The sequence below is a fragment of the Ahaetulla prasina genome, chromosome 17 (assembly GCF_028640845.1).
Source record: "Ahaetulla prasina isolate Xishuangbanna chromosome 17, ASM2864084v1, whole genome shotgun sequence".
Lineage (NCBI taxonomy): Eukaryota > Metazoa > Chordata > Lepidosauria > Squamata > Colubridae > Ahaetulla > Ahaetulla prasina.
In genome coordinates, this window is record NC_080555.1 from 8,494,495 (window position 1) to 8,521,155 (window position 26,661).

The window sequence follows — 26,661 nt, forward strand, 5'->3', positions numbered from 1 at the left end:
CACCATGGACGCTGCAATGGTGGTAAGTGTGAAAACCGGACCGAAGTCCCCTTTTTCAGGGCCGTCGTAACTATGAATGGTCACTAAACGAACGTTCGTAAGTCGAGGACTAACCTGTGAGCAGGATATTTTTTTTCCTCCCCCAAGGCAGAAAAATGGAGGTAGCCTTCTTGTCCACTCCGTCATCTCTTCCTTCTTTTATAGATATTGACGAGTGCCAGGAGCTAAACCAACGAGGACGGCTTTGTAAAACCGAACGCTGCGTAAACACCAGCGGTTCCTACTTCTGTACCTGCAAATCCGGCTACTCGCGGTCGTGGCCGCGTGGGATCTGCGTTCCTCAACGATAGCGTGTCGTACCGACCACAGCATGGAAAGATGGGGGAACGTGGCCATCCACGAATGCCACGCACACACACCCCTCTGGCCGTGGTCAGCTTCTCCTCGCTGTCCACCGTCGGAAACTGGATCCTGGCCTGGGAGAGACTTTGTCTAAATTCACCAAGGCAGTTCTCACTTTATTATATGGACCTTTTTTTAAAAAAAAAAAAGAAAAATTGTACCAGCTACTATGAGGGGCATTGATTTTGCTATAGAATTTTATACCTATTCGCGTTTCCTGTTCCTTTTAACCCGCTGGATTGTTAGGGTTTTGTTTTTGTTTTGTCTTAAAGAAAAACGAAAAACGGTTTGCACTTGTTTCTATAGGATTCAGAAATAATAATAATAGGAAAAAAATCCCTTTTGTACATAATGAGACATTGGTGGAAGGAAAAATAAAAGACGGGAATCTCAAAATTAGTCTGCTGATTAAAAACAAAAAAATGGAAATGGCCATACAGATTCAACAGCGTCTGATTTGCCCTCGGCAGCGGGATAAAGGAAAGTTTTAATTGCAACATGGGCCCTGGTGAAATCTTCCCCGGTTTGCCCCCGATGTGTAGTGCGTACTAAACGCATGTTGCATGCACGCACATACACAGTACGTGCCAAATGCACGCTTCACATGGAAAAATGCGGCTTGGGAAGGCAAGTATTACAGCGAGGGGGGGAGTGAACAGCTGTGTCGCATGATTTAGATTCACTAGTGTAAGGTTCACTTATTTTATTATTATTATTATTATTATTATTTATTGAATTTCTAGACCGCCCTTCTCCTGAAGGACTCAGGGCGGTGTACAGCCAGGCTAAAAAACATACACAATGTACAATTTAAAAACTAAATTAAGAAACTTATTACACAATTGGCCGAGAAATTAAAATATTTAAAATCTAAAAACCCCAATTTAAAACATAAATAGAATTTAAAATTTAAAAACTGAACAGTTTAAAAAAGTTTAAGCTAGCCCCGTGCGAATAAAAAAATATGTTTTCAATTCGCGGCGAAAGGTCCGAAGGTCAGATATTTGGCGTAAACCGGGGGGGGAAGTTCATTCCAGAGAGTAGGAGCCCCCACAGAGAAGGATCTTCCCCTGGGGGCCGCCAGCCGACATTGTTTGGCGGACGGCACCCTGAGAAGTCCCTCTCTGTGAGAGCGTACGGGACGGTGGGAGGCATGAGGTAACAGCAGGCGGTCCCATAAGTACCCAGGCCCCAAGCCATGGAGCGCTTTGAAGGTGGTAACCAGAACCTTGAAATGCACCTGAAAGGCAACAGGTAGCCAGTGCAGTCTGCACAGGAGAGGTGTTACATGGGAGCTACTTATTAATATGTCTAAGCTCATAACTGCCAATCAAGAGACTTAAACAGAGGCTTGAGTAAAATAGCATTTAATCCTGATCAGGTTCAAACGGTTAGTCGTTCCAAACGCATAAGACGATACATACATGCAAGGAAGGAGCTACAAAAGTCATGAGAGAAAGCAATGTCCTCTTATACCCAAAAGGAGGTCTTTGAAGTATCTTTAGGGATGTCATAAACCATCAACTGGCATCTGCATATCCTGGAATCTGGTTTGTGTATCCCATAGTAAAGGTCAGTGATATAATCTAACTCTAAATTTGCATTCCTCTGTAGTGTTATCTTTTCTTTCTTTTTGTCTTTCTAGATAGCCACTTGGTCCCCTATTAGCACTTCAAAGGTGTGTAGATTGCTTCTGCTAGTTGAGATACCTGACAATTTCTCGTGGGAAACAGAGTGGCATTTTATAGAGGTTTTTAGATCTTAATGTAGGTTAATGCAGGAAGGATGTACTTTTACAGCAGTAAGTATGTTCTTCATGAGAAAGGAAATGCAGGTATACAAAGACATCAGTATGCAGGAAACCCTTCACTAGAAAGCAGGATTTCTAGCGAATCCTGCTTTTTAAATCCCAGGATTTTAAATCACGCGGCACAGCTGATCGTCGGGAATACCGGTCCAGACAAACTGGTACTGATTCACCCAAACCGGTAGTTTTTATCACTACCGGTTCCCCCGAACCGGTGCTAACCGGTAGCATTTCAACACTGAACATGGGTCATTTGAACATACTCAGGCAAAAATCATGTTTATCTCTACCCAAATATTTTATTTGTTTTAACCGTCACGACCACGTCTCTGTGATTCTACGGGGATGCTGATATTTTTAAGTGTCACGGTCCTTTGTGGACAATTTAGCTTGTGGGTTCCTATCACACATTGTCATGGTTTGCTCAGATGATTTTATGAATTTGCACAAAATACTACAACTAGAATCGTGAGTGGTGCGGTGGCCTAGAGGTGGATCGCTTGCCTCCCAATCAGGAGGCTGTCAGTTCAATCCTAGGTAGAGGCAGTTATTTCTCTCTCTGGGCACGAGGAGAATATATCTGCTGGGGGGAAAACTCCGCATTGGCGACAGGAAAGGCATCCGGCCAGTAAACACTCAGCACCATTCAGTTGGCCAGACTCCACCCCACAAGAGATTATGGGGTCGTTAAAAGAGGATGGTGACTGCAACTAGAATCATGGCGGTATATCACTCGGTATATCACATAAATACAACTTTTATATAATCGAAGCTATTTCTTCTGTCCACAAAGAAAAGAACAACCACAGCTCCAAATTTTCATTGCTAGGTGAAGGCCATTGTAAAGCGAGTTTTGCCCCTTTTACAAACTTTGTATCACGGTTTTTAAGCAAGTCACTACAGTTGTTAAAGCACTACATTCCACAGGAAAACCAAGCTTGACATAATCATGGGTCCAGCCAGAGGTGGGTTTCAGCAGGTTCTGACCAGTTCTGGAGAACCGGTAGTGGAAATTTTGAGTAGTTCGGAGAACCGGTAAATACCACCTCTGACTGGCTCCACCCCCATCTATTCTCTGCCTCCCGAGTCCCAGCTGATCAGGAGGAAATGGGGATTTTGCAGTATCCTTCCCCTGGAGTGGGGAGGGAATGGGGATTTTACAGTATCCTTCCCCTGCCACGCCCACCAAGCCATGCCATGCCCACCAAGCCACACCCACAGAACTGGTAAGCAAATTTTTTTGAAACCCATCACTAGATCCAGCATAAATCAGAGATATGAATTATTAGAAATACAAGCATACAAGGGATATGATTGTTAGAAGGCAGAGCCTGTTAAATCTGGGATTTTGCTTTAAAATCTTTCGGTCAAAAAGTAGAATTTCCTTTGGGAAACCCGCACGAGTTAGCCAACGTTTTCCCTCTTCCCTCCTATCTCGATTGCATCTTCCTTTTAAGAACTTGAATTAAATTTGGGATTAGAATTAAGAAGAGGGAAGGAAACGTATGTTTCTGGGGGGGGAAATCTTGATTTATTTTAAAAAGCATTGCACTAGAAACGTAGAAGTGAAAAAGGCACAGTGCAGAAAATAGTTCCTCCAGCCACTCTTTGGAAACTGAGCTTCAGGTTTCTATTCCTATTGACTACAAGTCCCAGAGTGCATAGGGTGTTAAAAAAAAAAGTACTAGTTCCCAAGATTCAGTGGGAGTTCCTGACTGTGGCCTCTGATGCAAACCTAGAGATAAAAATTGAAGAGGAGCTCTAATGCCTGGAGATAACACTTCAGGGCTCATATTTTTTTAAAAAATCACAATCCCTGGGAATCAAAATAAGTGCATTCGAATTTTTTGCATTTTTACTTCAAAATCGTGGCAAAAGTTGCTGCCGCTGCAGTAAGGTTAGCAGTAGCATACGGTTAGCCCAGTGGAGATATTTGCTTGGATTTCTGCAGGCAGACTGGGTGCAAAACTCAGATTAAAAAATAAAATAAAATAAGGGAAGTAGAACAAGATTACATGTTGCATTTCCAGGCTACTAGAGGCTGCAAAACCCTTAAAGCAGGAGTGTTTTAAAGTGCTTCTTAAGACTAGTGGATTTCGAATATAATATGGTTAGAATTATTCTGTGGAATTATTATCATTACCATCAGTATATGTGTTTTTTTTTCTTTTTTGTCTTTGGTAAAATGATATGCTCCGGACAATACACTGTATTCAAAATATTGATATATAAATAAATAAATCTTGACAAACACAGACAAAAAAAAAGACTAGTGGACTTCAACTCCCAGAATTCCCCAGCCAGCATGCTTTCAGATGGGTGGACTTCAATTCCCAGAATTCCCCAGTCAGCATGCTTTCATCTAAAATGGACAGCTAACATCAAAAACATCATTAAAAAAGGACAGCAAAGAATGTTCTTTCTGCGCCAACTCAGTAAGCTCAAACTGCCCAAGGAGCTGCTGATTCAGTTCTATAGAGGAATTATTGTCATTTGCACCTGTCTGGTTCGGTTCTGCAACCCAACAAGAAAAACACAGACTTCAGAGGATAATTAGAACTGCAGAAAAAATAATTGCTACCAACCTGCCTTCCACTGAGGACCTGTATATTGCACGAATCAAGAAGAGGGCCGTGAAAATATTTGCAGATCCCTCGCATCCTGGACATAAACTGTTTCAACTCCTACCCTCAAAACGACGCTATAGAGCACTGCTCAACAGAACAACTAGACCACAAGAACAGTTTTTTCCTGAAGGCCATCACTCTGCTAAACAAATAATTCCATCAACACTGTCAAACTATTGACTGAATCTGCACTACTATTAATCTTCTCATCCTTCCCATCACCAATCTCTTTCCACTTATGACTGTATGACTATAACTTTGTTGCTGGCAATCCTTATGATTTATATTGATATATTGACCATCAATTGTGTTGTAAATGTTGTACCTTGATGAACGTATCTTTTCTTTTATGTACACTGAGAGCATCTGCACCAAGACAAATTCCTTGTGTGTCCAATCACACTTGGCCAATAAAAATTCTATTCTATTCTATTCTATTAAGACAGGTGGACTTCAACTCCCGGAATCCCCCAGCCAGCATGCTTGAAGTTGGGTGGACTTCAACTCCCAGAACCACCCAGCCAGCTGTGCTGTTGGCTGGCTGGGGAATTCTGGGAGTTGAAGCAGTCCACTAGGCTTAAAAGCAGTCCAGGTTGTCTTAAAAGTGTTCGTGGGAGGGGAATTGCTCTCCCTGACCCCGCCCACCCCATCCCCTTGGAAGCCCATCTCCACCCACCCAACCCACCCACCTAAAGACTTCCAAACCCTCCAAAGCAAATCCTTCCCAGCGTGCCTTGCCAAAGTGGGACTTCAGCGCCCATGCTCCTTTGCGCGGCGGGGGGCGGGGCCGGAGGCGCAGGCGTGATCGCTTTGCAGCCGCGCGTTTGAATTGCTGAGGAGGGGAGGTGAGTGGCGCGCGAGGGTCGGGCGGCGGGGGGCGGGCGCGTTGCAAGGGGGCGCGGAGCCCCCTTTCCCTATTTGCAGCAAAGGTGCGGGAGGAGCCCCTCCCCGGACCGGCCGGGCTGGAGACGGGATTGCAAAGCAGGGTTACCTTCCAAGCGCCCTCCAGCCCGCTTGCAAAGCCGGCGGGGAGGGTCCTTTTGTCCCTTAAAAAGGGAGTGGTGGGAGGGGGGTCCCGGATCCCATCCGACCTTTCCCCGGAGGGGGATTTTGCTTTGCACGGTGGGGCGAGCTCCGGGGACGAGCTGGGCTGGCTGGTCCGAAATATAAAGCAAGGTTTTCCCACTTTCCCAAGGTGAAGATATGGGTAACGGTAGCAAAGAGTGGGAAGGGACCTTGGAGGCCATCTAGTCCAGCCCCCCCCCCCCCATGGTGACGCGGGAGACCGGTACTAGGGATTCGAACCGCCCAACTTTACAACGTTACACGAGCGCGCAATAGATTTAAGCTGAATGTGAACCGCTCCAATCTTGATTGTAGAAAATATGACTTCAGTAAGAGAGTTGTTAATGCCTGGAACATTTGCTAGACCAATTCTAGAATACAACTCGCCTGTCTGGAACCCAGACCACATTTCTGACTTCAATACAATTGAACGTGTCCAGAAATATTTTACAAGAAGAGTTCTTCACTCCTCTGAAAACAACAAAATACCTTATCCCACCAGACTTGAAATCCTGGGCTTAGAAAACTTGGAACTCCGTCGCCTTCAACAAGACCTAAGTTTAACTCATAGAATCATCTACTGTAATGTCCTTCCTGTTAAAGACTACTTCAGCTTCAATTGCAATAATACAAGAGCAACCAATAGATTTAAACTTAATGTTAACCGCTTTAATCTAGATTGCAGAAAAATATGACTTCTGTAACAGAATTATCAGTGCTTGGAACACTTTACCTGACTCTGTGGTCTCTTCCCAAAAATCCCCAAAGCTTCAACCAAAAACTATCTACTATTGACTTCACCCCATTCCTAAGAGGTCTGTAAGGGGCGTGCATAAGAGCACAAACGTGCCTACCGTTCCTGTCCCAATGTCCCCTTTGAGTATATCCAATTCGTATAGTTTTTTTATACTTATGCTTATATATATATACGCTTATATATCGTATAGTTATTTCATGCTTATGCTTACATATACTGTTGTGACAAATAAATAAATAAAAATAAATTTAAAAAAACTGCCGAGCTTTCTGATAGACAAGCTCGGTTTCTTAACCACTGAGCCACCTGGTCAGTTGTGGATTGCGATGCCCAGAATTACAACAGAGAACGTGCATTACTAATAAATGGACTTCAGCTCCCAGAATTCCCCAGCCAGAATGCTTTAAGATGGGTGGATTTCAACTCCCAGAATCCCCCAGCCAGCATGCTTTAAGATGGGTGGATTTCAACTCCCAGAATTCCCCAGCCAGCATGCTTTAAGATGGGTGGACTTCAACTCCCAGAATTCCCCAGCCAGCATGCTTTAAGAGGGGTGGACTCCGACTCCCAGAATTCCCTAGCCAGCATGCTTTAAGAGGTGTGGACTTCAACTCCCAGAATCCCCCAGCCAGCATGCTTTAAGATGGGTGGACTTCAACTCCCAGAATCCCCCAGCCAGCATGCTTTAAGATGGGTGGACTTCAACTCCCAGAATTCCCCAGCCACATGCTTTAAGAGGGGTGGACTCCGACTCCCAGAATTCCCTAGCCAGCATGCTTTAAGAGGTGTGGACTTTTGACTCCCAGAATTCCCTGGATGGCAACCTTTAAGAGGTCTGGATTTCAATATAGACTAGTCTATATTGTCTATATATTGAAGTCCACACCTCTTAAAAACATACTGGCTGGGGAATTCTGGGAATATAAAGTCAATGTATTGTAATGCATGCTCGTGGGGGAATTCTGGCGGTTGCAATCCACCCTTCTTAAAATTGCAAAATCAGAATGATCTACTTTAGTTGACTGGACCAGAATAAATGAACAGAATAGAAAATAGAATAGAATACTGTAGAATAGAATTAGAATTTAATTGGAAGGGGCTCTGGAGGTCTTCTAGTCCAACCCCCTGCTCAGGCAGGAAACCCTAAACCATTTCAGACAAATGTCCAATCTCTTCTTCCAAACTTCCAGTATTGAAGCATTCACAACTTCACAACATTCACAACTTCTGGAGGCAAGCTGTTCCATTGTATTCATTGTTATAACTCTCATTCCCAGAGTTCCCCAGCCAGCATCAAACAAGGTGCGTTTGACTCCCAGAATTCCCAGGTCACCGTGTTTTTAAGATTCATAAACTTCAACTCCCAGAATTCCCTGGCCAGTATGCTTTAAAGATGTGTGGACTTGATGTGGACTTGGATGCCAGCATTCCTCAGCCCGCTGGGGGGAAGTTGAAGGTCCACCTCTATTACAGTCTGCTGGCTGGGGAATTCTGGGAGCTGAAGTCCACTCCTCTAAAACCATGCTGACTGGGGAATTCTGGGAGCTGAAGTCCCTCCATCTTAAAGCCTGCTGGCTGAGGAATTCTGGGAGTTGAAGTCTTAATGTTGTCAAAATTCAGAAACATAGCCTTAGAGTAACACTGAACTTTCAAAGGGAGTCCATGCTTCCCTGCTGTGGATGATGGGGCCTTCTCTTGCTGTCGGGCCTTCAGAGTCCCTCTTCTCTTCTTGCCTTGCAGCCCTGCGGTGACCATGGGGCTAAAAAGCACCCAGAAGGGTTTGTTCCCTTTGCGCTCCGTCTCCGATGTGGTGCGCCTCTTCGAACTGGAACTCCACCGGGAGCAGCCGGATCTGGTACTTCTCTCCTTGGTGCTGGGCTTCGTGGAGCACTTCCTGGCCGTCAACCGTGTTCTTCCAACCAACGTTCCCGGCATCAGCTTTGAGCCGGCTCAGGGTCCCGAAAGCCTCACCTACTTCCCCGTGGCTGACTTGAGCATCGTGGGCGCCCTGCATGCCCGCTTCACCGCCCAGATCCGTGGCGCCGTGGATCTCTCTCTCTACCCCCGGCCGGATGGTTACTCCTCCCGGGAACTGGTCAAGAAAGTCTCGGACGTTATCTGGAACAGTCTGAGCCGTTCCTATTTCAAGGACCGAGCCCACATCCAGTCGCTCTTCAGCTTCATCACAGGTAGGGGCGATGTATTGGCTTGGGTGAGAGACCTTAAGAGATGCTGCCATGGGGACAGGTCATCCTCGGCTTATGACTGTGACTGAGCCCAGAATTACGGTCGTAAATTATGTCGGTGGTTAAGAAGACATGACCGTCGCAATTGTTCAACATTTGTTTGCGACTGTCATTAAGTGGATCATTAAGTCCACTTAAGGGGCCTCTGTAGCTCAGACTGTTAATGCAGTCTGTTATTAACAGCAGCTGCTTGCAATTACTGCAGGTTCTAGTCCCACCAGGCCCAAGGTTGACTCAGCCTTCCATCCTTTATAAGGTAGGTAAAATGAGAACCCAGATTGTTGGGGGCAATAAGTTGAGTTTGTATATAAATATACAACTAGAATGAAGACTATTGCTAATATAGTGTAAGCCGCCCTGAGTCTTCGGAGAAGGGCGGGATATAAATGTAAATAAATTTAAAAAAAAGTGAACCCCCTCTCCGGAATGGGTGTTGTTGTTTTTTTGCCAGATGTTGGAAGTAAATCCCGGTTTCCAACCCCCCAAAAAAGTTGTATCTTAACAAGATAACAAGAAGATTTATACGGCAAAGGAAAAAAAGCTAGAATTAGTCTAAAGATGTTAACCGGATACGAGGTTAAGGGGAGGATTTGGATTGCCAAATTGGGAACTATATGACCAGGCGGCAGCACTGACTTGGATGGAGGAATGGGCGGAATTAAGGAATACAAGATTACTGATTTTGGAAGGACATGATTTGCAACTAGGATGGCATGCCTATAGGAGAAGCAAGATACATACGTACTTTCGTAGACATTACATAAGAAATGCACTGCTATTTTGGCATGGGAGAAGGTCCGAGATAAATACGACATGAAAATTCCAACATGGTTATCAACAATGGAGGCTTTAATACAGCCAAATACTTTTAATCTTAGAAATACTGTTAGGTATAAGGACTTGTTAACAGATAAGGGGGAATTGAAGCAGAAACAAAATATGGAAAAACAGGGGATTGAGTTAGATTGGTACATGTAGATGCAAATACAAGCAAGATATCAGAAAGATGTTAAAACTGTGGTTTTTATTTAGAAAAGACTTGAGTTGGATAGGATTCTCCACAGGAACGGAGGACCAAAAAAAACAACCAAAGTTGTAAATTGGCTGTCATGGGACCTTGGAACACTGCAAAAAACAGAAAGGAGGCCCGGTGGCTGAATGTCCCAAAGGAGATCGACCACATTTATTTATTTTTATTTATTTATTAATTAAATTTTTATACCACCCTTCTCCCAAAGGACTCAGGGCGGTTCACAGCCAGATAAAACACTGAATAAATACACAGTAAAAACAATAATTAAAAAAACTTATTAAATATAGGCCCAAATTAAGATACATTTAAAACATTGGGACTTTGAATCCAGGTGGTAAATACCATTTTGGGGGTCCGCTGTTAAAGATGCTGAGCTTGTCAGCTGAAGAGCTGACAGTCCAGGGTTCGAGACCCAAGTGCTGTGCGGATGGGGTGAGCTCCCGTTCCTTGCTCCAGCTTCTGCTCACCTAACAGTTTGAAAGCAGGCACGTGCGAGTAGATAAATAGGTACCACTTCGGTGGGAAAGTTAACAGCCTTCTGTGCATCTCGGTGTATAGTCATGCTGGCCACATGACCACGGAACGGTCTTTGGACAATGGTGGCTCCTTCGGCTAAGAAATGGAGGTCAGTACCGCACCCTAGAGTCGGACACAAGTGGATAGGTAGTGTTCGATCGCAATGGAACCTGACATTTATTTTGCTAAGCGAGACATTTGTTAAGTGGGTTAGCTCCATTTTACGACCTTTCTGGCCACAGTTGCTAAGTGAATCATGACAGTTGTTAACGAAGTAACACAGTTGTTCAGTGTTTCTGGCTTCCCCATTGACTTTGCTTGCCAGAAGCTGCTCACGGACTGTTATAAATACGAATCAGTTGCAACCATCATAACTATGAATCAGTTGCCAAGCATCCAAACTTCAGTCGTGATCACGAGGATGTTTGTAAGTGCGAAAAATGGTTAGAAGTCAGTTTTTTTCAGTGCCGTTGTAACCTTGAACGGTCACTAAACAAACTGTTGTAAGTTGAGGGTTGCCTTTTTTTGTAACTTCAAACAGACGCTAACTGGCTAGTTGTAAGTCAAGGACCACAAGAGTTCATATTTTGGAATTTTTTACATGTTTATGTTTACATGTTTATACACCTATGGAGTATAAATTGGAGATTTAAAGGTAAAGGTTCCCCTCGCACATGCATGCTAGTCGTTCCCAACTCTAGGGGGCGGTGCTCATCTCCGTTTCAAAGCCGAAGAGCCAGCGCTGTCCGAAGACGTCTCCGTGGTCATGTGGCCGGCATGACTCAACGCCAAAGGCGCACAGAACGCTGTTACCTTCCCACCAAAGGTGGTCCCTGTTTTTCTACTTGTGTTTTTTTACCTGCTTTCGAACTGCTAGGTTGGCAGAAGCTGAGAGAAGTCACAGGAGCTCACCCCGTTACGCGGCAGCACTAGGGATTCGAACCGCTGAACTGCCGACCTTTCGATCGACAAGCTCAGCGTCTTAGCCACTGAGCCACCGCATCCTACTGTAGAATAGGTTTGCTTAAATGACTTTCTAAAGTTGGTTTAATTTTTATCCGGCTCAGGTACCAAGTTAGACAGTTCTGGAGTGGCCTTTGCGGTGGTTGGCGCGTGCCAGGCCCTGGGGCTCTATGACGTGCACCTGGCGCTCTCCGAAGACCACGCGTGGGTCGTGTTTGGCAAGGACGGGGAGCAGACAGCCGAGGTCACGTGGCACGGGAAAGGCAACGAGGACCGGCGTGGGCAGACGGTCAACTCGGGCGTGGCTGAACGGGTAACGGAAAACGGCTTCTCTTCTTTGTTTTAATCCTCCTTTGCATTTCTCGCGGAAAAGTCCAGGCCAGAATTTCCTCCTTTCCTTATTAGATTCTCAAGAATTGCTCAGGTGTGTTGAAGGCGTTTTTAGAGACTATTTGGCTGCCTTTGTTCATTTGTTTTTATCTCACCTTTGTTATTATATAAATCACTCAAGGCAGCAAGCGTACCTAATAGTCATGCCTCCTCCCAATTTCTCCACTTACAACAACCTTGTGAGGTGTGTTGGGCTGAAAGGGAGTGATTAACTCACCGTCTCCAGGTGATTGGCCCAAAGTCACTCAGCCAGTTTTTAGGTGTCTGGTGGAACTAGAACTCACCATCGCCTGGTGATTGGCCCAAAGTTACCCACCTGGCTTTCATGGCTAAGGTGGGACTAGAACTCACCATCGCCTGGTGATTGGCCCAAAGTTACCCAGCCGACTTTCATGGCTAAGATGGAACTAGAACTCACCGTCTCCAGGTGATTGGCCCAAAGTCATTCAGCCAGTTTTTAGGTGTCTGGTGGAACTAGAACTCACTGTGTCCAGGTGATTGGCCAAAAGTCACTCAGTTGCCTTTCATCCTAAGGCAGGACTAGCACTCACCATCTCCTACTTACTGGCCCAAAGTCACCCAGCCAGCTTTCATGTCCGAGACGGGACTAGAACTCACCATCTCCTGGTAATTGGCCCAGAGTCGCCCGGCCAGCTTTCAGACCTAAGGGAGGAATGGAACTCACTGTCTCCTGGATTCTAGTGTGAGACCTTCACCACCAGAAAAGGATGGGAATCTGGCTTGAATGTGTCGGTCGTTATTCTGCAAGTCAACCAAGCCCTGGTCCTCATTTTACCTACCTTATAAAGGATGGAAGGCTGAGTCAACCTTGGGCCTGGTGGGACTTGAACCTGCAGTAATTGCAAGCAGCTGTGTTTAATAACAGACTGTCTTATCAGTCTGAGCCACCAGAGGTTTTAAGGTGGATTATTTATTTATTTATTTATTTATTATTTATTAATCATATTTATATACCGCCCTATCTCCCGAAGGACTCAGGGCGGTTTACAGGCACTTAAAAAACACATAGACACATAAATACACTATAAAAAACAATTAGAAAACTTATTCTATAAGCCCGTATTTTAAAATATAAAAATAAAACCCAGTTAAAACCCATAAATTTAAAATCTAGCTCAGTCCTGCACAGTTAAATAGGTATGTTTTGAGCCCGCGGCGGAAGGTCCGAAGGTCCGAAAGCTGACGAAGGCCGGGGGGTAGTTCGTTCCAGAGGGTGGAAGCCCCCACAGAGAAGGCCCTTCCCCTGGGCGTCGCCAGACGACATTGCCGCGCTGACGGCACCCTGAGGAGATTTCAACTGGATGGATTTCAACTCCCAGAATCCCCCAGACAGCGTAGCTTTGGGAGACAGGAAGAAGAGCTGCAGACCAGACAACAGTCAGATGAGGCAGCTGAGCACCATGGAAAAAAATGTGGGCCTGGCAAACCTCTAAGAAGGAACCCTTCCTAATTTCTTGGTAGTCCTCGACTTACGATCGCAATTTGTGTGTGGGGGGGGGAACAGAATTTCCATGGCTAAACATGACAGTTGCTAAGTGAGTTGCGTCCAGTTTTACAACCTCTTTGACCACGATCGTTACCCAAATCGCGGCAGTTGTTAAGTGAATCACGCCGTCATTAAGTGAATCCAGCTTTTTCCCCCCCTGTTTGATATTGATTCTGCTTGTCGGGAGCCGGCCGGGAAGGTCGCAAGGGGAGGTCACGGGACACTGCAACCATTTTAAATGCCTGAATTTTGGTCACCTTTGACCATGGGAACATTACAACTCTTAGGAGCGCAAAGACTGGTTGTTAAGTCACTTTTTTCTAGTGACATTGTAACTTTGTACGGCTGTAAGTTTACGTCTGCTTGTAAAGGTAACCGGGGAGCATGCAGTCATATTTGCAAGAGCCTGTTAATGTAAAAGTAGAAGTTTTTGTTTTAAAGGAATACTACTTCTGCTTAAAAAGTAGAATTAATTTATTTTTTTTTGTTTACATTTATACCCCGCCCTTCTCCGAAGACTCAGGGCGGCTTACAGTGTATAAGGCAATAGTCTCATTCTATTTGTATATTTTTACAAAGTCAACTTATTGCCCCCCCAACAATCTGGGTCCTCATTTTACCTACCTTATAAAGGATGGAAGGCTGAGTCAACCTTGGGCCGGGCTCGAACCTGCAGTAATTGCAGGCTACTGTGTTCTTAATAACAGGCTTTTACCAGCGTGAGCTAAACCGGCCCGATCTTCTACTTCTTAAAAGTAGAATTAATTGACCTGAGTGTACTTTCCCTTACCTCTCACCTCTTGTCTGTTGCAGAAGCTACTCTGGGTCCTGTACGACATGCACCATTTGGAGAGGTAAGTAGTTCCCACTTCCTTCAGGGACCTGCCCTCATTTTTGGATGGGCGACCCACCAAACAGGGGGTTGGACTAGAAGACCTCCAAAGGTCCCTTCCCACTTCTTTATTCTGTTAACTAGCGCGCGTCCCAAGAGAAGGGAATATTTATAGCTCAGGGTTGGGCCGTGGGGGTCCTTGATGGTCTGTGAGCTTGGTGGTTTTCTTGCAGAGGTTTCATTACCCAGCTAGGTAACACCATCAGTGCTGGAAGTGAGAGCTGTTTGGGAGGTGGGTAGGGGGAGGAGGAGGAGGAAAAAGAAGAAGAAGAGGAAGTAGTAGTAGTAATAGTAGTATTTTTATTTATTTATTTATTTATTTATTTTGTCACAACAATATATGTAACTATCATACAGAAAGGTTATATAGTATATAAAGGTATAAGCATATATATATATATATATATATATATATATAGGAAGAAGAAAAGAAAAACAATAGGACAGGAACGGTAGGCACGTTTGTGCGCTTATGCACGCCCCTTATGGTCCTCTTAGGAATGGGGTGAGGTCAATAGTAGAAAGTTTTTGGTTAAAGCTTTTAGGATTATGAGAAGAGACCACAGAGTCAGGTAAAGTATTCCAAGCACTGATGATTCTGTTACAGAAGTCATATTGTTGTGTCTTGTCCGCTCTCACCGCAGCCGGGGTCTGCTTATCTGCTCCCGAACACGGAGGAATGTATGCTTCCCGGCCCCAGTTCTGGCTCCATGCCCAGACAAGCTGCAGAGGAGGGGGCACCTCCCGGTCCCAGCCCTGGCCCCATGCCCAAGCAGGCTGCAGAGGAGGGAGCACCTCCCGGCCCCAGCCCTGGCTCCATGCCCAGGCAAACGGAGCAGCTAGACCCCTCCCCCTCCTCCACAGCATGTGAGCCTGAGGAAAGTTTACTTCCAACAACAGCTGATTGGAGTGACCCTCGCATCAGAAGATTGGATAGGCGGAGGCAACAGAAGGAAGGGAGGGGCAGGCCTTAATGAATGCTGAGTCATGGAACCACACCCCATGGCCTATATAAAGGATCTGCTTTCTGGCAGTCTCTGAGTCAGGCAAAGTCTAACTTATCTTGCTGAAGTCACTTTCTGGTCTCCTGCCTGCCCTGAGGACTTTGCTAGGACTTTGGGCAGAGCTGCAGAGGCAAGCCTGATTCGGATTTCCCTGACGCGGCCGTCAGCGGAGGAGTGGGACATGACACATATTTTCTGCAATCTAGATTAAAGCAGTTGACATTAAGTTTAAATCTGTTGGTTGCTCTTGTATTATTGCAATTAAAGCTGAAGTAGTCTTTGACAGGAAGGACATTACAATAGATGATTCTGTGAGTTAAGCTTAGGTCTTGTCAAAGGCGACGGAGTTCCAAGTTTTCTAAGCCTAGGATTTCAAATCTGGTGGGATAAGGTATTTTGTTGTTTTCAGAGGAGTGGAGAACTCTTCTTGTAAAATATTTCTGGACACGTTCAATTGTATTGATGTCAGAGATGTGGTGAGGGTTCCAAACAGGCGAGCTGCCCTCATTTTTGGCTGGGCGACCCACCAAACAGGGGGTTGGACTAGAAGACCTCCAAAGGTCCCTTCCCACTTCTTTATTCTGTTAACTAGCGCGCGTCCCAATAGAAGGGAATATTTATAGCTCAGGGTTGGGCCGTGGGGGTCCTTGATGGTCTGTGAGCTTGGTGGTTTTCTTGCAGAGGTTTCATTACCCAGCTAGGTAACACCATCAGTGCTAGAAGTGAGAGGTGTTTGCAGAGAGGAAGAGGAAGGAAGGGAGGGAGGGAGAAGGAGAAGGGGTCCTTGATGGTCTTTGAGCTTGGTGGTTTTCTTGCAGGCGTTTCATGACCCAACTAGGTAACCTCATCAGTGCTAGTAGAAAATGGGGTTTGTAGAGAGGAGGAGGAGGAGGACTGTGTGGTTCTTGGTTCTCTCTGAGGTTGAAAAGAGGAAGAGGAGGAAAACCGTGGGGTCCTTGGTGCTCTCTGAGCTTGGTTGTTTTCTTGTAGACATTTCATGACCCAACTAGGTAACATCATCAGTGCTGGAAGGGAGTGGAGTTTGTGGAGGAGGGAGGAGGAGGAAAACAGTAGGGTCCTTGGTGCTGTCTGAACTTGGATTTTGTCCTTGCAGAAATTTCACGATTCAGCTAGGACACATCATCAGTGCTAGAAGAGAAGCAAACACTCCCTTCCACCACTGATGAGGTTACCTAGATGGGTCGTGAAACGTCTACAAGGAAAAAAAAGACCGAGCTCGGAGGAGCACCCAAGACCCTTTACCTTGATTCTGATAGACCATGTGGTTGGGGTACCTTCACCTCGGCTGATCGAAGCGGGGTAACGGGATTTCCTCCTCTCTCACCTCCCTGCCGATCGACTGGAGATCCGCTTGCCAATAAGGGAGCCATCGTTAAAAGCCAGACGGCCAGGAATGAGGCTGGGATTGCTTTGACGTTCGGATGTCCTGGAGATATTATCCTTCTCGTTGCAGATATCCTATGGCTTTGGGGAATCTGGCTGACCTGGAAGAACTGGAACCCACCCCGGGCCGTCCTGACCCTCTTTTCATATACCACCAGGTTATTTTCCTGCCCCTTAAGGACATGGGTGGGTGGGAGCAAAAATGGCCTGTTTCGGGGTGATAGCAAAAACCAAGCTTTTATTTGGGTCTTAAAGGTCTCATAAGAAACACATTTGATGGAAATAACTCTGGGATTTTACTCTTTTCTCTAGGGCAGCGACGGCTAACCTTTTTGTCCTCGCCTGCCGAAACCCCCTGCCCACACCCATAATGCAGCGTCGCATCCCTCAGCATGCACGCAGACCCCCCCTCGCATTCTCCCAGCCCATGCACGCATGCCCCCCGCGCTCCCCCCCAATGCATGGGCACGATCCCCCCCCCATACCCCATTTTGCATTATGGGTGTGGGCAGGGGGTTTCGGCAGGCGAGGACAAAAGGTTTAGCCATCACTGCCCTAGAGAAAAGAGTAAATCTCAGAGTTTTGGGCCTAGCAGGCCTCCCCCGGGACCAAAAACGGCGTGGGGTGGGGTATGCATGTCCCCGTGACACTCCCCCCTCACCCCTTTCCCGCCCGTGCATTTTTTCAGTGCCGTTGTAACTTTGAACGGTCGCTATACGAACCGTTGTAAGTCAAGGGCGACATGTATTTTTGGGTAAGGTGGCAGAGAGGACTCGGGATGATATCCAGTGCCCTGAATAAGGGACTTCGTGAACGGATGTAATGATGTTTTGTGGATTCCCAGATCCCCCAAAATCAAAAAGCCTTTTGATCTCTGAGGATCTAGAAGGGAGATCTCCACTGGTTGAAGATCCCTCAAGGCTTTGGTAACGACGGAGAGATCGTCTCCTTTGGAATCAAAATCGGAGCAGAGCTGGAAGGGACCTTGGAGGTCTTCTAGTCCAGCCCCCTGCTCAAGCAGGAAACCTTACACCATTTCAGACAAATAGTTGTCCAATCTCTTTTAAACTGTTTCAACTCCTACCCTCAAAACGACGCTATAGAGCACTGCACACCAGAACAACTAGACACAAGAACAGTTTTTTCCCAAAGGTCATCACTGCTAAACAAATAATTCCATCAACACTGTCAGACTATTTATTGAATCTGCACTACTATTAATCTTCTCATAGTTCCCATCGCCAATCTCTTTCCACTTATGACTGTATGACTATAACTTGTTGCTGGCAATCCTTATGATTTATATTGATATATTGTCCATCAATTGTGTTGTAAATGTTGTACCTTGATGAAGGTATCTTTTCTTTTATGTACACCGAGAGCATATGCACCAAGACAAATTCCTTGTGTGTCCAATCACACTTGGCCAATAAAAATTCTATTCTATTCTATTCTATTCTATTCTATTCTATTCTATTCTAAAAGCCTCCCAATGATGGAGCGCCCACAACTTCTGGTGGCAAGCTGTTCCACTGGTTCATTGTTCTCACTGTTAGAAAGTTTCTCCTTAATTCCAGGTTGCTTCTCTTCTTGATTAGTTTTTTGTTGCTTGTTGTTTCTTGTCCTGCCCTTTGATGCTTTGGGAAATTCCGAGATTGGGAAATTCCTCCCGGGAGGTCCAAGGACACCATGCAGATGCCTGGATTTTAATCCCCCCCTTTGTAACTCGCACTTTTGTCTCCTGCTAGGGGATCAACTCAGCCAAGCAATATTACAACAACGAGCACATTTACCCGTACATCTACCTGGCCAGCTATCACTGCCGTAACAAAAACGTCAAGGAAGCCCTGGAGGCGTGGGCTGACTCAGCTACCGTCATTCAAGAGTAGGTCCCTTTTAATGTCCGCTTTTCCTACGGAGAGGAGTGAATGAAGAAATTAAGAATTGAGAAAAAAACTTGCTTTTGTTTTCCAACAAAATTTGCAAACTGGAGCAACCTGGCCAGGAAGAATTCTGTTGGCAACCATAAAGATTGGAGTTACAAACCAGCAGCTTGTGCTCACTGTGATATACAGGCGGTCCTCGACTTACGACCGTCAATGGAAACCCCAACTTTCTCATTTTCTGAGCAAGGCAGTTGTTAAGTGAGTTTCGCTCCCATTTTACGACCTTTCTTGCCCCGGTTGTTAAGCGAATCGAGGCAGCTGTGAAGCGAACCGTGCGGTCGTTAAATGAAGCAGAAGCCAAACTTGGGAAGGTTACAAAGGGTGGGCACACGATCCCAGGATTCTGCAACTGTCATAAATACATGTCGGTTGCCAAGCATCTGAAGTTTGATCATGTGGCCGTGGGGATGCTTGCAACGGTCGTAAGGGTGAGAAAAGGTCATAAGTTCATTTTTTTGAGGGCCGTTGTAATGTCGGCCATTAACTGAGTGGTCGTAAGTAGAGGATTCCCTGCAATTTGCACCTCTGATTTGCTCTTAGCCAAAACAAGGTGGATTTTCTGTGTCTATTAGTTGAAACCATCACAACTTCTAGCCTAGGTCTGGTTTCCTTCTGTTGGAGAACGCCCAAATCATATGGGCTTGAGTGAAAATTTTTTTTATTGAAAATGTTTAAAAACAAACAAACATTTCGCCCCCTTTTTTTCCCCCTCCCTCCCAGAAAACCCCTTCCCCTCCTTCCCCTCCCCCGCTTCCCGGGTCAATCACAAGGTATTGTTATACATAAACCAAACAGAGTAAAATTTTCCCTTCTAATCCAATTAACCTTATCCAAATCTTTTCATCTCCCAACCCCCTCCCCATTACATAAAATAATACTTCCTAATTATTCAAAGGCAATCTGATATTTCTTAATCTGATATCTGTTTTGTAGATAATCAATCCATTTTTTCCATTCTATTAAATATCTTTCCTGCGTATTGTCTTTTAAAAAAGCTGAGATTTTAGCCATCTCAGCCAAATTAATGACTTTCAATATCCATTCTTCTATTGTAGGTACCTCTTCTTTCTTCCAGTATTGTCCAATCAACAGTCTTGCTGCTGTTATTAAATTCAGAATCAATTTAGTCTCAATCCCTGAACAATCCGTTATAATTCCCAGAGTGAAAATCTTACAAGATCAACTGCCCTCATCTATGCTTTGGGCTAGTCCTCCTTTGTGTTTTTATGATGGCTTAACAGGACTTTTAACATGTTTTACTTTTATTTTATTTCTGGTTTGTTTTTTACAGTAGCTTTTTTGGTGCGTTGGGTTATAATTTTTTATGCGCAAAGACCAGGGGTGAAATTCAGCAGGTTCTAGAGAACCGGTAGCGGAAATTTTGAGTAGTTCGGAGAACCGGCAAATACCATCTCTGGCTGGTCCCAGAGTGGGGTGGGAATGGAGATTTTGCAATATCCTTCCCCTGGAGTGGGGAGGGAATGGAGATTTTGCAGTATACTTCCCCTGCCATGCCCACCAAGCCACACCACGCCCACCAAGCCACGCCCACAGAACCGGTAGTAAAAAAAAATTGAATTTCGCCACTGGTGAAGACCGATGCAAAGAATGAGTTTGCTTTCTCCCTAACTTCCTGATACTTCCTTGCCATCGTCTCTCTTTAGTGGACCTACTGTTTCCTTGACTTTTTTCTTGTTATTAATTTGATGAAAGAAACTTTTTAAAATTAACTTTGACTTTTGTAGCAAGCCTTAGTTCATTCTGAGCTTTTGCTTTTCCTGAGTTCGTCTTTGCATATTCTGGCTATCTGCTGATAAGATAACGGTAAAAGATTTCCCTTGCACATATGTGCTAGTCGTTCCTGACTCTAGGGGGCACTGCTCATCTCCGTTTCAAAGCCGAAGAGCCAGCGCTGTCCGAAGACATCTCCATGGTTATGTGGCTGGCATGACTCAATGCCAAAGGTGCACGGAATGCTGTTCCCTTCCCACCAAAGGTGGTCCCTATTTTTCTACTTGCATTTTTTACCTGCTTTCGAACTGCTAAGTTGGCAGAAGCTGGGACAAATCATGGGAGCTCACCCCATTATGCGGCACTGGGGATTCGAACCGCTGAACTGCCGACCTTTCGATCGACAAGCTCAGTATCTTAGCCACTGAGCCACCGTGTCCCACTTTAACTGCTGATAATGAGCCTTATTTAAGTGTCCCTCTTTCCAGTTTCTGCGCTTGTTCTTTTTGTCTTTCAGTTTGTCAGAGAGATCTGTGTGCAGCCATGAAATTCCTTGTTTTGCTTTTTTCAGTGGTATTGCACTGGACTGGGCTTTTATGATTGCATTTTTTTCTTTGTGTGTCTTTTTCTCTCTCTTTGTCTAAAGTTACAACTACTGCCGAGAGGATGAAGAGATTTATAAGGAATTCTTTGATGTCGCCAATGACGTCGTTCCCAATTTGCTCAAGGAAGTGGCCAGCCTTGCGGATTCTACGGAAGAGAAGGGTGCTGTGGAAAGAGGAGAGGTCAGTGACGTAAGCACAATAATACTAAATAATCAGCAACTGCTTTATGGCCAATTACAGTAGTCCTTGACTTACGACCACAATGGAACCCACATTTCCATTGCTAAGCAAGACAATGGTTAAATGAAACCCCCCCCCAGTTTTACAATCTTGTTAAGTGAATCACTGCAGTCATTAAGTGAGTAATGCGGTTGTAAAGTGAACCAGGCGTCCCCATTGGCTCTGCTTGTCAGAAGGTCGCATGAGCCCGGGACACTGCGACCGTCATAAATATGAGTCAGTTGCTAAGCGTCTCAATTTTGATTGCATGACCGTGGTAATGCTGAAATGGTCGTAAAGGAGAACAACCATAAGTTACTTTTTTCAATGCCGTTGTAATTTTAGTGACTCCTTTGTCACTAAAGGAGCTGTTGTTAGTTGAGAGTTACTGTTCCCCGAAAATAAGACCTCCCCCCAAAATAACACCTCCCTGAAAATAAACCCTCCCCTGAAAATAAGATCTCTCTAAAAAATATTTTAAGTGCATGCACAGCCGGTCCCCGCCATTTCCTCTGGTTAGGGTTAGGGAGACAGAGCTGGAAATCAGGTAAGATGGCAAGAGGAGCCCCAGCTTGCTACACCCGCCCCAAAATAATAAGACCTCCCCGAAAATAAGGCCAAGCGCTTATTTCAGGGTTCAAAAAAATATAAGACAGGGTCTTATTTTCGCATAAACACGGTACCTACCTCTCTCTCTCTCTCTCTCTCTCTCTCTCTCTCTCTCTATCTATCTATCTATCTATCTACCTACCTACCTACCTACCTATCCATCCTGTTTCCCTGAAAATAACCTGATAATAAGCCCAATCGGGCTTTTGAGTGCATGTGCTCAAATAAGCCCTCTCCCGAAAATATTTAAATGCAGAGCTGGAAATCAGATAAGACGGCAAGAGGAGCCCCGTCTTGCTCCATGGGCCCCAAAATAATAAGACTCCCTGAAAATAAGGCCAAGCGCTTATTTCAGGGTTCAAAAAAATATAAGACAGGGTCTTATTTTTGCATAAACACGGTACCTACCTATCTCTCTCTCTCTTTCTCTCTCTCTCTCTATCTATCTATCTATCTATCTACCTACCTACCTACCTACCTACCTACCTACCTACCTATCCATCCTGTTTCCCTGAAAATAACCTGATAATAAGCCCAATCGGGCTTTTGAGTGCATGTGCTCAAATAAGCCCTCTCCCGAAAATATTTAAATGCAGAGCTGGAAATCAGATAAGACGGCAAGAGGAGCCCCGTCTTGCTCCATGGGCCCCAAAATAATAAGACTCCCTGAAAATAAGGCCAAGCGCTTATTTCAGGGTTCAAAAAAATATAAGACAGGGTCTTATTTTCGGGAACCTACCTCTATCTATCTATCTATCTATCTATCTATCTATCTATCTATCTATCTATCTATCTATTTATCTATCTATCATCTATCTCTATGTATCTATGGGTCTTATATCTATCTATCATCTGTCTCTAGCATGTATGTATGTATCTCTCTCTCTCTCTCTCTCTATCTGTCTGTCTATCTATCTATCTATATCTATTTCCCCCAAAATAAGACATCCCCTGACAATAAGCCCAATCGGGCTTTTGAGTGCATGCGCTCAAATAAGCCCTCTCCCGAAAATATTTAAATGCAGAGCTGGAAATCGGGTAAGAAGGCAAGAGGAGTTCTGTCTTGCTCCATGCACCCCAAAATAATAATAAGGCCAAGTGCTTATTTCAGGGTTCAGAATTATAAGACAGGGTCTTATTTTCGGGAAAACACGGTACGTGTACTCCCATCACCGAAGAATTTGACTTCCTCTTCAGGCTTCGCCATCTCAAACGGGAGGCTCGGCGTTGCAGGACCCCGAGTGCTTCGTCCACCTTCTGCGCTTCTACGACGGCATTTGCAAATGGGAAGAGGGCAGCCCCACGCCCGTCCTGCACGTGGGCTGGGCCACCTTCCTGGTCCAGTCCCTCAGCCGCTTCGATGGGACGGTGAGATGTCGCCCTTGGCACAGAGAGGGCTGGGGATGCGGGGTTGGCCGAGGGGGAAGTTTTTTTCGTGGCTCGGGAAATGTGGTTGAGTACAAAGTCATTTTAAGAAATGCGAGAAGGCTTTGCGGCCTTCTTAGAGGGTGGGGGGGTCACTGGGATTGAAACTGCTATATCCTGCCAGGGCGGGATGGCTGCATACAGCAAAGGAAGACAGTAGAGTGGTGTTTCCAATGTTGGTAACTTAAGATGTCCGAACTACAACTCCCAGAATTCCCTAGCCAGCATGTTGTAAGATGTCTGAACTATAACTCCCAGAATTCCCTAGCCAGCATGTTGTAAGATGTCTGAACTATAACTCCCAGAATTCCCTAGCCAGCATGTTGTAAGATGTCTGAACTATAACTCCCAGAATTCCCTAGCTAGCATGTTGTAAGATGTCTGGACTATAACTCCCAGAATTCCCTAGCCAGTATGTTGTAAGATGTCCAAACTACAATTCCCAGAATTCCCCAGCCAGCATGTTCTAAGATGTCTGAACCACGACTCCCCAAATTTCCTAGACAGCGTGTTGTAAGATGTCTGAACTACAACTCCCAGAATTTCCCAGCCAGCATGCTTTTAGACGTCTGAACTACAGGGCCGGTTTAGCTCAGGCTGGTAAAGCCTGTTATTAAGAACACAGCAGCCTGCAATTACTGCAGGTTCAAGCCCGGCCCAAGGTTGACTCAGCCTTCCATCCTTTATAAGGTAGGTAAAATGAGGACCCAGATTGTTGGGGGGGCAATAAGTTGACTTTGTAAAAATATACAAATAGAATGAGACTATTGCCTTATACACTGTAAGCCGCCCTGAGTCTTCGGAGAAGGGCGGGGTATAAATGTAAACAAATAACAAACAAACAAACAAACTACAACCCCTAGAATTCCCCAGCCAGCAGAGCCATTGTAACTTTGAATTGGTCACTAGACGAATGCTTGTTAAGTAAAGACCACCTGTACTATCTTCTCTCCTTTTGCATCCTCTTTCTGTCTCAGTGGCAGCTGGATCTATTCCCACAACTGGAGTCAGTATCCCTGGGAATTTTGAAGCCCAGGGAGATGGGTGTGTAATACTATCTCAACAACTTCCAAGCCAGTTGCACAATATAAAATACAACACAGAGGCTAATGCACCAGCTAAAATTGCAAGGCTGACTTGCATTTGAAAAACAGGATGCACTTACAAGTGAATAAATTAATCTAGGAATTTGAAGAATGCATGGCATAGCAGATGTTCTGCATTGGCTAAATCAGAGCTCCTCAACCTTGGTGGCTTTAAAAGATGTGGACTTCAGTTCCCAGAATTCCACAAGCAGCATGCTGACTGGAATTCTGGGAGTCCGAGTCCACCCCTCTTAAAGCATGCTGGCTGGGGAATTCTGGGAGCTGAAGTCCACCCCTCTTAAAGCATGCTGGCTGGGGAATTCTGGGAGCTGAAGTCCACCCCTCTTAAAAGTGCCAAGTTTGAGAAACTTAGTTCCTCAGATCGTTGCAAGAACCTTCCTTGCTTTTCCAGGTGCGGCAAAAGGTGACCCTGGTGAGCCGGGACCTGGATGCGAACGACGACGACGACCAAGGCAGTGAGGATCCTCGGGAAGGTCGGCGGCGGGGTCCTCGCCGAGAATCCAAGCCGGAAGAGCCGCCCCTGGCTAAGAAGGCCACAGAACGCCGACGTCCGAGCACCACCCAGCGATCCGAGAGGCCGCTTCCGGAGAAGGAAGAGGGTCTCAGCAGCAGCTCCAGCCCCCGCCCGGAAGGCCTCGTCCTCACCTTCCAAAGCGAGAAAATGAAAGGCATGAAGGAACTCCTGGTAGCGGCCAAGATCAACTCCAGCGCCATCAAACTGCAGCTCACGGCCCAGTCGCAGGTCCAGCTGAAAAAGCAGAAGGTTTCCGCTCCTCGGACATACGCCCTGTCCTTCCTCAAGCGACCCCGGAAGACCCTCTGATCCCTGAGCAAAGCCGGATGAGAAAAACTTTCTGATTTCTTGTCAGAAGTTTGCTCGAGTTCTCTTTCCCTCCAGTTTTCTCCTCGGCAACATTTTGAGAAGACCTGATAATCACCTTCAGCTCTTGGCTGGTTGGGTCACATATCTTGCTTGGAAATTCCGCTTTTAGAGGTGGATTTTGGCTCCTGCCAGGGAGAGCTTAATTTGGAGGGATCTGGAGATAATACACAATACCCCCGAGGTTGTGTAGCATTAGGGACAAAAACAAAAACAAAAACCAGAGACTAGAAATGACATCGGACTGTGCAAAAGGACTTGTTGAATATTTTTTTTTAACCTCTCTCTCTCTCTCTTTAGTCTCATGTTTGCAAACAGGACGTGGGATAATTCCGTGTTTCTAATGACACACAGGGGGATATAAATCTTTTTTTTAACTGAGCAACTAATGATCCTAACCCGGCTGAATATCAAAAAGATTTGTTATTTAAAAACAAACGGTATCGATGTCATAACAAACCAGGCGACCGGTTTGTTTGTAAGGATAAAAGCAAGAACAAGACAGAACTAAGAGGCGTGCACAGAACAGCGAACAAATCGTCCCGAGTGATGGCTAACAATTTTAAAAAAAAAATCGGGGTATGTTCATCCCATGAAGGTTATCTTTTATGATAAAAGAAATATTTCCAAAAGATCTGAGCCGGACGTTTGGTTCTTGCACTTGTATAGGAGTTTTAAGAATTTTTCGTAGACATTTGCGGAGACAGAATTAATAAATTTTAAGGCTTCTCTTTTTGTTATAGAAAGGAAAATGCCTCTTGTTATCCTTGAACTTTTAAATCTTGTGATGGCTTTTATGATAAAATGCAGCAGAAAAGCAAAAATTTTTACTTCAGAAAGAGGGAGAAGATCGTTTCTGTCAAAACTACAGGCAAGCTTCGATGTACAATCATTTGTTTAATGATTTAAACATTGTTCAATGTTACAATGGCGCCGAAGAAAGTGACCGTTTTTTTTTACACCACTGTTACAGCCTGTCCATATCATATGATCAAAATTCAGACGTGTGGCCACTGGTTCAGATTTATGACGGTTCCAGTGTCCCGGGGTCACGTGATCCCCCTTTTATGACCTCAAAAAGCAAAGCAAAGGCCCACTGGGAAGCCAGGTTCACTTAACAACCGGGTTACCAACTTAACAAACGGCAGTGATTCACTTAACAAGGGTGGCAAGAAAAGGTCGTAAAACGGGGCAAACGTCCCCCTGACAACGGTCTTGCTTAGTTAGCGATGGAAATTTTGGGCTCAGTCATCATAATGCGAGGATTGTTTGGGAGGTACGAATTTCCTGCTTGCAGTTTGTCGGCAACGAAACAGTTCAAAAATCCCAAGGAATTCTGTTCCTGCCCCAGGCAGAGTTTCACACCCCCCCCCCAACACTTGAGTACAGAATTTTATTGCTGTCTAAGAAAATCAAGGGACGCAATGGCTCAGTGGCTAGGACACTGAGCTTGTCGATCAAAAGGTCGGCAATTCAGCGGTTCGAATCCCTCGTGCCACGTAACGGGGTGAGCTCCCGTGACTTGTC

At 45.3% G+C, this 26,661-nt stretch overlaps 2 protein-coding genes across 5 annotated transcripts in view; both read left to right on the forward strand.

Moving 5' to 3' along the window:
• The window catches only part of LTBP3 (latent transforming growth factor beta binding protein 3), a 55,193-nt gene extending 54,395 nt beyond the window's left edge, over positions 1–798 (forward strand). For all 4 annotated transcript variants that reach the window (XM_058160291.1, XM_058160293.1, XM_058160295.1 and 1 more), the window contains one exon: positions 205–798. In XM_058160291.1, coding sequence (XP_058016274.1) covers positions 205–350 — 146 coding nt within the window. In that variant the 3' untranslated portion in view covers positions 351–798. The remainder of the gene's footprint in view (positions 1–204) is intronic.
• A 4,809-nt stretch (positions 799–5,607) lies between these two features.
• MEN1 (menin 1) lies at positions 5,608–25,886 on the forward strand. Its single transcript, XM_058160752.1, has 9 exons — positions 5,608–5,681; positions 8,399–8,847; positions 11,521–11,757; positions 14,089–14,167; positions 16,684–16,771; positions 18,362–18,498; positions 20,937–21,075; positions 22,921–23,091; positions 24,646–25,886. Exons 2-9 carry the CDS (start codon positions 8,412–8,414, stop codon positions 25,075–25,077), a joined length of 1,719 nt encoding a protein of 572 aa, XP_058016735.1. The 5' UTR covers positions 5,608–5,681; positions 8,399–8,411; the 3' UTR covers positions 25,078–25,886.
• Positions 25,887–26,661: the final 775 nt, after the last annotated feature.